Consider the following 10,266-nt stretch of genomic DNA (forward strand, 5'->3'; position numbering starts at 1 on the left):
TCCTTCCGCCTCAGCCTTCCGAGTAACTGGAACTACAGGCGCACGCTACCACGCCCGGCTAGTTTTTTGATTTATTGTAGAGATGAGGTCTCGCCAAATTGCCAGGCGGGTCTCGAACCCAGGCAATCCACACACCTCAGCCTCCCAAAGGCACGGGATTACAGGCTAAGCCACCGAGCCCAGCTTAATTTTAAATTTTTTAGTAGAGGCAGTGTCTCACTCCTAGACTCAAACAATCCTCCCTCCTCAGCCTCCCAAAACGCTGGTATTACAGACGTGACCCACCGCGCCCAGCTTCCACTTTTTGTGCTGGAGAGCAGTAGCACGATCATAGCTCACTGTGACCTTGAACTCCTGGGCTTAATGATCCTTCTGCCTCGGCCTCCCGAGAACCTGGAACTACAAGGATGTCACCACACCCAGCTACTTTTTAAAATTCTGTATAGATTGGGTCTTGCTCCTGCCTCAGCCTCCCAAAGTACTGGGATGACAGGCATGAGCCACTGCCCCCACTAAAAGGGTGTTTTTCTTTTGTTTTTGAAAGCAGGATTTGTTGAGAGGACAGAAAAGCTCCCACAGTGGGGGGGTACCCAAGGGGATTGCCCTCAAAGGGTGTTTTAAACCGATCTTTAGCATTCCTTACGATACTAACAATCTGGTCTCGCAAATGAGGAAACATTTGTGTGGGTTTCCATTTTTAAGGGCTTTTTGTTCTGTGGCCCTGTCTAGCTTGGCCCACTCCTCTGCCCCTGTCTCCCTTTCTAGCAGTTTGGGGCTTGGTGGACCAGCCCCTCGCACCAGGCTCACTCCTGCTTCTGTGGCCCAGCCATCCCTCCTCTCAAATCCCCTTTGTGCCCACAGCTCAGCTGTTACCAAAACCTGCATTCTTCTGAGGCTCCTCAACTTGTCTTCTCCTGTCGGGTCCTCTGCCCACCATTTCCCTGTGGTTTTCCCAGTGTGTTCTGAGGGTCTGGTGCACAGAATCTGCGCACAGGTTGGGGGAGACAGCTTCCAAGAAGCCCCCTTGGGTCCTGAGCCTGTGTCCCAAATGAGCACCGGATAGCCGGGAAAGAGGGGACACATCCTGAGATTAGAGATGTGAGATTAGAGTAGCTGTGCTTGCAGATATCTTTCCAGAGGGGACATCACAAAGGACATGGATGGCGCCATTGCCCCGAGAGAGGCGGCTCGGGGCCTGCAGTCCACAGAAGTCTGGGCGGAGCCTCGAGGTGATTTCCGTGTGTCTCTTCCACTCCATCCCGTCCTTCGCCGCGAAGCATGGCTGTGTCACATGCTGTGGCTCTGGGAGGCAATTTATTATTGAGGTCCAGATTAGGGTTGCTCACGGGCCTTGGTGTTCGTGCAGTGCCTTGTGATCTGCGGGGCAGCTTCACAAGCCTGATTGCATTTGTGCTGCACAGAACGATGCTGTCTCTGTTGTGTAGGGGAGATCACGGGAAACTGTTGACAGTCACACCAACAAGGGCAGAGCAGGGACACACCTAGGTGTTCCATTTCCTGGAGAGATGAGTTTTTTCTGCATACCCCATCACTGGCCCATGAAAGTTTGCTTTATGGGGCTGGCTCCCGTGTGTAAATGTAAGATCTGAGGAAAGAACAAGACATTTTTGTGTGTAATAGAACCAATCAATTATTATTTCTCAGTCTTGAAATAGAAAGATAAACAGAAACAGAAGATAAGACTTTTTTTTAATTTTAATCAATTTTTTAAAAATGATATTGTGGGGTACAGTTAAGGGTTAGGTATACAAATATGCTCTGTTCAGGCACCCTTGTTGATAAGAGGTGTCTCCCTGGATAAGACTTTTCTAACTGGGTATTAGTCAACAGATCTTTAGCCCGCTGTAGAAGCTGTCAGCTGTGAGGAGGTATTAAGGAGGTTGTCATCTGTCCCTTGGAGTATGACATTCCTACTGTGACGGGAAAATTCGGGACTTACAGTCAGGGAAGAGAGGAATTTCTTTTTGTACCGTGGACCTGTTTGTCAGTGAAACCTAAGATAGACATTTGTAAATGCATGAATGCCAGTGGAATGATTATACTGGAGACCGACTGCATTATAAGGCAGCATGTATTCTCAGTGGGGGTGGTACAGCCCCAAGGGGAAAAATTGATTTTTGGAAGAGGCAAAAAAAGTACTCTTTTACATATAAAGGGTAGCTATGCATATAGTATGTAAGCAGATATGCAGCCTAGCCACGATGCTAACATTCAGTGGAGGAAATGGGCGCCATTGGGGGAAAATGTCTAAAGAGGCTCCCGGGTGGTGGCGCGTGCCTGTAGCCCCCGTACTCGGGGGCCGAGACAGGAGGGCTGCTTGAGCCTGAGAGTTCAAGGCTAGCCTGGGCAACACAACGAAAACCTGTGTCTCTAAAATGACCTAATTTAAGAGGCTCTGGAGGGGGCAATAACGAAGAAAAGCTTGGGAAACACTGGCGTACAATCACCAAAATGTTGCACCAGTTTGCTAGAATAATATCTGTGTTTCTTGGTTAGCACAGTAAAGACAGGGCTGCCAGTGGCCCAGAGAGGCTGTCATTGCAAGCAGGGATGCACGGACGTGTGTCTGAAATTTCAGTGACAACTGCAACGTGCGGTGAGAGCAGCTGTGGTTTCTGTTGGTGCCAAAGACATGGGCGCGCTAGTGCGGCTGTGTTGTGCAGCTTGCCTGTGTCGTGCTGCACTCCGTGCCCCTGCTACGATGCGGAGAAGTCACGGGGGAGGGGGGACAACCATCGCCTTACACACCCAGTGCAGACGGCCTTCTCAGAGAAGCCACCTCGCGCTTGAGGAGGGCTGGCAGGTGGGCAGACACACTGTGATAAGCAGAGAGGGTCAGGAAACAGAGGCCTTCCCAAGCCCATTCTCATCTGGCCCTCCTGATTCCCACCTGACTGTGTGGCATGTGCTCTAAAAGACACGTTTTTGATGCTTAAGTGTTTACTTCACCCTCATTCTAAACAATAAAATCCATGAAAAATCACCAGTTTTATGGGCTAGTTTTTGCCTCACATGCACTAGACTTAGCACATAAAAATCTTCAATGCAGCTGGGCACAGTGGCTCACGCCTATAATGCCAGCACTTTGGGAGGCTGAGGCGAGAGGCTTGCCTGAGCCCAGGGGTTCGAGACCAGCCTAGGCAACTTGGTGAGACCTTGTCTCACAATAAATCAAAAATAAGCTAGGTGTGGTGGTGTGTGCCCATAATTCCAGCTACTTGGAAGGTTGAGGGGAAAGGATCACCAGAGCCCAGCAGGTCGAGACTGCTGTGGCCATGAGCATGCCACTGCACTCCAGCCTGGGTGACAGAGCGAGACTCCGACTCAAAAAAAAAAACCTTGAATGTGCCTCAAACTGTCCCCATCTCCATTCCTGCCACGTTGTGGGGAACGCGGTGAGGGCCTTCAGCAGCAGAAGTCAGGGGGCCCAAGAGTCCAAAAGACAAACCCCACTGTCCTATTATGGGTCTCTTTGGTCCTGGCACCAATGGGCACGTGCATGCGAGACTGGCCAGCAATCAGCAAAGGCAGCAGGGCTGGGAGTCCAGCGGTGGCACCCACAGAGGGGAGGGCTTCCGAGGCCTGGCGGACAGCCTCTCTTCCCGTCCTCTTCTTCCTGCTCTTTGGTCTGGTGACGCCCCGGCTGTGCACCCAGCTTTCCCCTCTCCGTGTCACTTCCCTGCTCTTCCTCCGTGCCACGGCCTCCTCCTCCCTCAGCTGCCCGGCCTCTGTGCAGCCTCCTCCGGCCTCCCTCCAGCTTCTCTTCAGCCTCCCAGCAGAAGACCAGGACACTCTCCTGATCTGGGTGGCCCTCAGAGCAGAACGGGCAAAGGGCCTCAGGAGGCTGCCTGGGAGCCTTGGGATCCTGGAGCTTTTCGCTTCCCCTTGGGAGGGACACAGGCTTTCCTTCCCCTTTCCCCACGGGCCTCGTCCTCCCTTGCTGTGGCTTCAGGTTTTCCTTTCTTTGCTGCCGATGCAGGCATCCACCTCCCCGGGCACTTCTGAGACCCTCTGAGGAGGCTGCTGGAGCGCCTGGTGCAGCTTCCCTGCCCCTCTGGCAAGCTGGCCCAAAGACTGCATGTATCGGCCAGGCGCGGGGATGCATACCTATAATCTCAGCACTTTGGGAGGCCGAGATGGGAGGATCGCTTGTGCTCAGGAGTTCTAGACCAGCCTGAGCAACATAGTGAGATCTCGTCTCTACAAGAAATAAACATAAAAAATTATACTATAGGCGTGACGGCATGCACTTATAGTCCCACCTATGTGAGAGGCTGAGGTGGGAGGATCACTTGAGTCCAGTTCAGGGCTGCAGTGAGCCATCCATGACCGCAGCACTGCATTCCCACCCGAGTGACAGAGCAAGATCCTGTCTCTTAAAAAAAAGAAAAGAATGCTTGTCGATGATAGTGCCCTCTGGCTTCTGAGGACTCCTCTGCCATGCGGAGCTGTCTCCCGCAGACAGGGCCCAGAGTCGCCAGTGTCCATGGACTTTCTTTCTTTCTTTTTTTTTTAAATTTGAGTTGGAGTCTCACTCTGTCGCCCAGACTGGAGTGCAGTGGCCGCTCCCGGCCACCGCAGCCTCGACCTGCTGGGCTCTGGCGATCCTTCCGCCTCAGCCTTCCGAGTAGCCGGAATTACAGGCATGCGCTACCACACCCGGCTGATTTTTTGATTTATTGCAGAGATGAGGTCTCGCTGCCCAGGCGGGTCTTGAACCTGCGAGTTCAGGCAATCCACTCACCTCAGCCTCCCAAAGGCGCGGGATTACAGGCTGAGCCACCGAGCCCGGCTGTCCATGTACTTTCACTCGCCCCTGTCTCCATGGCCCTCAGCCTTCCGCAGTCCATGTGGAGGTTTCTTCCACGTCGATGAGATGTTTTATTGGTTTCCTTCCTTAATTCTGCAAGCTCTTTCCAGCTTTGATCACTTATATCTCTTAATCAAAGAGACTGTTTTCTTTTTCTTTTTTTTTTTTTTTGAATTGGAGTCTCACTCTGTTGCCCAGACTGGAGTGCAGTGGCCACTCCTGGCCACCGCAGCCTCGACATGCTGGGCTCTGGCGATCCTTCCGCTTCAGCCTTCCAAGCAGCTGGAACTACAGGCACGCGCTACCACGCCCGGTTAATTTTTTTTTTTTAATTGTAGAGATGAGGTCTCACCAAGTTGCCCAGGCGGGTCTCGAACCCGCAGGTCAGGCAATCCGCTCACCTCAGCCTCCCATAAGCGCAGGATTACAGGCTGAGCCACCGAGCCCGGCTGAGATTGTTTTCTTTATTTCTTTAAAAATGTCAGATGGAAATTGGTTTGGGTTCAGAGTTCTTCTTCCAAAGGGTCTCTTCATCTGTCACTGCCCACCATGTTTTCTTTCCCATCCATGTGACCTTGGCCTGCATCTCCTGCTGGGTCTCGTCTGCTCACCACTCCTCTTCTGGGGTCGTTTTACTTGGGGCTGAGGGAGCAAGCGTGACTCAGCCCACCGTTGACCTTGGCTAGCTTCCAGTGTTCTCTTAAATATAAGCTGGCTGGATGTCATCACTGGTTTGAAATCTGTTTAGTCCTTTGGCTTCGTGGGTGAATAGAGGGGTGTGACCTCTATTAATAGGTAGTTGAGTGTGTCAGTTTAGTGATGTCACCCCAGAATGTTTTCCCCAGAAATCCAGTGACTTCTCTTCTGTGAGGGCATGCACAGACCTGGGGGATGAGGTCTCCCCTGAGATTGGAGTGGTCTCCTCTCCCTTCCACAGACAAGTCCTGGCTAAAGCAGCCCACAGAGCACTTCATGGTGCTCAAGGTTTCCATGTGATGAGTCATCTTCTCATCAGCCTTGCTTAAATAGCTTTGACCCACAGTTGCATTGTTGCTTTTCAGGCTGTTCCTTTCCTCTGTAAAGAGTTGATGTCTGGTCCTTCATGACTCTTTTACTTAAAAACATCTGTCCCTGCCTGAGACTCAGAGATGAATGTTCACTCTGGGCATTGCTCTCCAGTTGGCCTGCGTTGTATCACACTGGCACTGAGCAAGACAGCTGCTAGAGAGGCTTTGGGGCCAGAAGGCCTGAATTCCGGTGTTGGCTCTGCCACCAATTAGCTGATGACCGTGTCAGCTTATTTTACTTCTCTGGGCCACAATTTCCTCGTCTTTGAGTATTAAATGAATTAAAACAAGCAACACACTGACAATAGCTCCCAGCTCAGTGATGTCAACCATTGTCACTACCTTCTTGTGGTCTAAGTAGGGTAAATGTCCACCTCTCCAGCCTTCTTTACAAGAAGCTCTTGACGGTCAGTTTCAATCTGGAAAGCCCGTGACGGCTGGACTGCCACAGGCTCTAAATCCTCGTTGATGTTGCCTGACAAGCGGCCCTGCTTTCGTGCCTCAGGAAGAGGAAGTAGGCAGTGGGGAGGGAGGTGCCTGGAGCTTGTCCTTGCTCTGGGCTGTGGGTCCCCTTCCTCCCATCCAGACCCGTGTGGAGCGCCTCTCTGGGCTTGGCCCCTGCGGTCCAAGATTGGCGAGGGCCCTCAGGAGCTGCGAGCGCAGGGTATGAAAGGCTACTTGTGTCACACCAACAAAAGCCCACTGACTGTACGCTTTGATGCAACCTCAAACTCAGCAACGTCCACACAGTCCCAGCTCCTGAGAAGCGCAGATGTGCAAACACAGCCCTGGATCGTCTCCAGCCGATCTGTTTCGAGTTTCTGGTGGGCTGGTGTTAATTCCTCACAGGTCTCAAGAAACCCCAAGGAAAATGTGGTGTGTGTGGCCCGCGCCAGCTACTCCCCAAGTAAGCTGTGCGCCTCGCGGTGGGCCGCACCTCCTGCCTTGCCTACCACAGCCCTTGCTATGGAAGCATCAGGGGCCCCTTGGCTTGGACGCCCTCTGCGTAGTGGGCGTGGCTACGCCTGCAAGGGACCTCCCAGCCCACCTTCCAGCTGCTCAACAGCACAGGATTTGGAGAGTTTCGTGGAACCCCATTGCAGAGGAAACATCAAAATACGCCAGGTCGCAGGTGACTACTACCTCCACACTCACGGAGGGTGTGGTCTTTGGCTGGTTGAGAAGTGGCAGAAAGCCCAAAATAACCGTGGCTTGAAGAAGGTCACAAGTGGCTTTTCTCACGTGAACGTGTGGGCGGGCCATCCAGGACTGTGTCATCAGAGACCCGCTCCCTTCATCTTGTTGCCGTTCTCAGTGGGTAGCTGCTGCCTCCCGGCCCAGGACGGCTGTTTCAAGCCGAGCCATCTTGTCTTCCCTCCAGCCGGTAGGAGGGAGAACGAGGAGGAGGAGGGCACGCCCCTCCCCCACGTGTCCTAAAAATTGCACACAACGTTTCTGTCTTCATCCAGAACACGCTGGACGGGTGGCTTGAATTTGCGGTCTTTATACCACGTGTCCCACCAAAACTCAAGGCCTCCATGACTGAAAAAGAGGGTGAACATCAAGGAACAGCAAACAGGCTCTGCCAGGCTTGGCAATTACCTGGCACACTCACTATTGGATGTAAACTGAAAAACCCAATTTAGTCCTGAGTTGTACAGGGATTGAAGGCTTGCCCAATTTTACAGTAAAAAAGGAAAAAAAAAAGTCAGGCTGGGGGTGGTGGCCCACACCTGTAATCTCAGCACTTTGAGAGGCCGAGACAAGAGGATTGCTTGAGGCCAGGAGTTTGAGACCAACCAACATGGTGAGACCTCTTCTCTACAAAAAATTTAAAAGTTAGCCAGGCAGGGTGGCACAGATCTGTAGTCCCAGCCACTCGGGAGACTGATGTGGGGCGATTACCAGAACCCAGGAGATGGAGACTGCGGTGAGCCGTGATCATGCCACTGCACTCCAGCCTGGGCGACAGAGTGAGACCTTGACTCCAAAAAGGAACCTCTCTGGCAGCACGAGAGCCCGGGAGCCAAGATCCCAGCTCCCTGAGCTTTCCCAGCGCCACCCAGCTGGTCGCGCTCTGTCTGCCCCATGGTCCCACAGCAGGCTCTGCTTGCACCCCTGCCCAGGACTGCAGAAAATTCCCCGAGGTGGCTATGAGTGCCCGACTGGGGACGTTGGTGGCCCCACATAGAGTCCATTAGGAAGTGTCCCCTACAGCTTCAAGCCGGGCCCTTTGAGAGAGTTCCTGTCCCAACTGGGCCTGGGCCAAAGCCGGGCTCGGAGGAAGGGCCCTCCAGGCCGCGGGCTGAGCAAATGCTCCACGCCCACCGCCCTGGGCTCAGAGGACCCAGCTGCAGAAGAGGGCTGACTCCTCCCCGCGCGCCACTCTCCTCCCTGCCTCCCCAGTACCCTCGGGCCTTGCTGTGCCTGCTCTCAAGCTGCCTGTCCCCGCAGGCCTCCAACCCGCTGTGGCAGGCCCGGGGCTCCACCACGGTGTCTTCGGGAGGCCGTTTCCGCTGCCCATCTTGCAGGCACGAGGTGGTCCTGGACCGGCACGGCGTCTACGGCCTGCAGCGGAACCTGCTGGTGGAGAACATCATCGACATCTACAAGCAGGAGTCGTCCAGGTGAGCCGCCTAAGCGAGCCGTCAGGGCTTCTCTGGAGGACAGGGCCTGGGGGCGGCAAGGAACCCACAGGCCAGAGTGGAGGTTAGAGGCGGGAGGACTTGGGGGCCCTGCCCCAGGCCACAGGGTGGGCAGGCTCTGCTTTCTGGCCAGGGCTCCTCCTCCATCCTCTCCTCTGGGCCGAGGCTGGCAGCCCCCGGCAAGGCCTGCCAGCCTCCACGGCTTCCTGTCCCGAGGGACTTCCCTGTCCCGGAAAGCAGCCTCTCTTTGGCTCTAGGCCTCTGGCAACTCCAGCTCCTCTGTCCCCTTTCATCGCACTGCAAGGGACTCGGCACAGCATGGGGGGGAGGGAGGGGCAGGGCAGGAGTGGAGGCTGGAGAGGTGCCCAGGGCCCCCTCCCGCCAGGCCGCTGCACTCCAAGGCGGAGCAGCATCTCATGTGCGAGGAGCACGAGGAAGAGAAGATCAACATCTACTGCCTGAGCTGCGAAGTGCCCACCTGCTCCCTCTGCAAGGTCTTTGGGGCCCACAAGGACTGCGAGGTGGCTCCACTGCCCACCATCTACAAGCGCCAGAAGGTACCACGGAGCTATGGGCGTGGGGTGTGGGGCTCAGGGCGGGCCTGAAGGCTGGGCCTCCTCCCCTGTGCCCTGGAGTCGGGTAGACGGGGCCAGCATCCTCTTCAGAGCTCGACTCTGTGACCCGGGGTGTGTGTGCTTGGCCTCCCTCTCCTCACATTCGGTAGGGTGGGCATGAAACGCCTGCTTCTGAGAGTGGTCGTCAGTATGACAGGAGCCGGGTGGAAGGAGTCGGTGTGGTGGCCGAGATGCTCTCGCGTCCTCTCACGGCCACACCATGGCACGAAGTGGAGGTTTTATTATTATTATTATTATTGAGCTGGAGTCTCACTTTGTCGCCCAGGCTGGAAGGCAGTGGCACGCTCACGGCCACTGCAGCCTCGACCTGTGGGGCTCAGGCGATCCTCCTGCCTCAGCCTACCAAGTAGCTGGAACTACAGGCACGTGCCACCACGCCCAGCTGATTTTTAAAATTTTTATCTTAGAGCTGAGGCCTCGCCAACTGGCCCAGTCTGGTCTCGAACTGGCGGGTTCAGTCCATCCCCTCGCCTCGGCCTCCCAGAGGGCCGGATGACAGGCCAGTCCCCGCGCCAGTGAAGTAGGGTCTTCAAGCCGTGTGGGTGGATGCCTTGGAAGCTGGGCGAGGGGCGGGCACGAGGCAGCGGCGGACAGAGCCCCGCGTGGCGAGAGGGACCGAGGCCGGCGGGCGCTGGCGAGCCCAGAGGGAGCCTCCCTCCCAGGAAGGCAGGCCTGCACCTGCATCCCGGTCCAGATGGGCCCAACCCAGGACTAGGTCCTGGGCGCCGCCTGGTGTTGGCCAGGAGCAAGTGCAAATCCGCCAGGAGGACCGTAGGCCATGGAGGCCCTCGGGGGTTTCCTGAGATCAGGTCAATCGCAGAAACCCAAAAAATGCGCTCCATGATGAGGTCATCTGAAGCAAAAACTATAGATTTAGGCCCCCAAGGAATTCAGAGACTGAAGTGTTTTTTTTGTTTTTTGTTTTTTGAGTTGGAGTCTCACTCTGTCACCCAGACTTGAGTGCAGTGGCCGCTCCCGGCCACCGCAGCCTGGACGTGCTGGGCTCCAGCGATCCTTCCACCTCAGCCTTCCAAGTAGCTGGAACTACAGGCGTGTGCTACCACGCCCGGCTAATTTTTTGATTTATT

The 10,266-nt window shown here is 54.9% G+C and overlaps 1 protein-coding gene across 1 annotated transcript in view; it reads left to right on the forward strand.

The window, feature by feature from the left end:
* The window catches only part of TRIM54 (tripartite motif containing 54), a 14,174-nt gene extending 5,026 nt beyond the window's left edge, over positions 1-9,148 (forward strand). The window contains exons 2-3 of the mRNA XM_008072556.2: positions 8,353-8,525; positions 8,929-9,148. Of these exons, the coding sequence (XP_008070747.2) occupies positions 8,353-8,525; positions 8,929-9,148 (393 nt within the window). The remainder of the gene's footprint in view (positions 1-8,352; positions 8,526-8,928) is intronic.
* The last annotated feature ends 1,118 nt before the right edge of the window (positions 9,149-10,266 follow it).

The sequence above is a fragment of the Carlito syrichta genome, unplaced genomic scaffold, assembly GCF_000164805.1.
Source record: "Carlito syrichta isolate Samal-C Ts95f unplaced genomic scaffold, Tarsius_syrichta-2.0.1 Scaffold115584, whole genome shotgun sequence".
Lineage (NCBI taxonomy): Eukaryota > Metazoa > Chordata > Mammalia > Primates > Tarsiidae > Carlito > Carlito syrichta.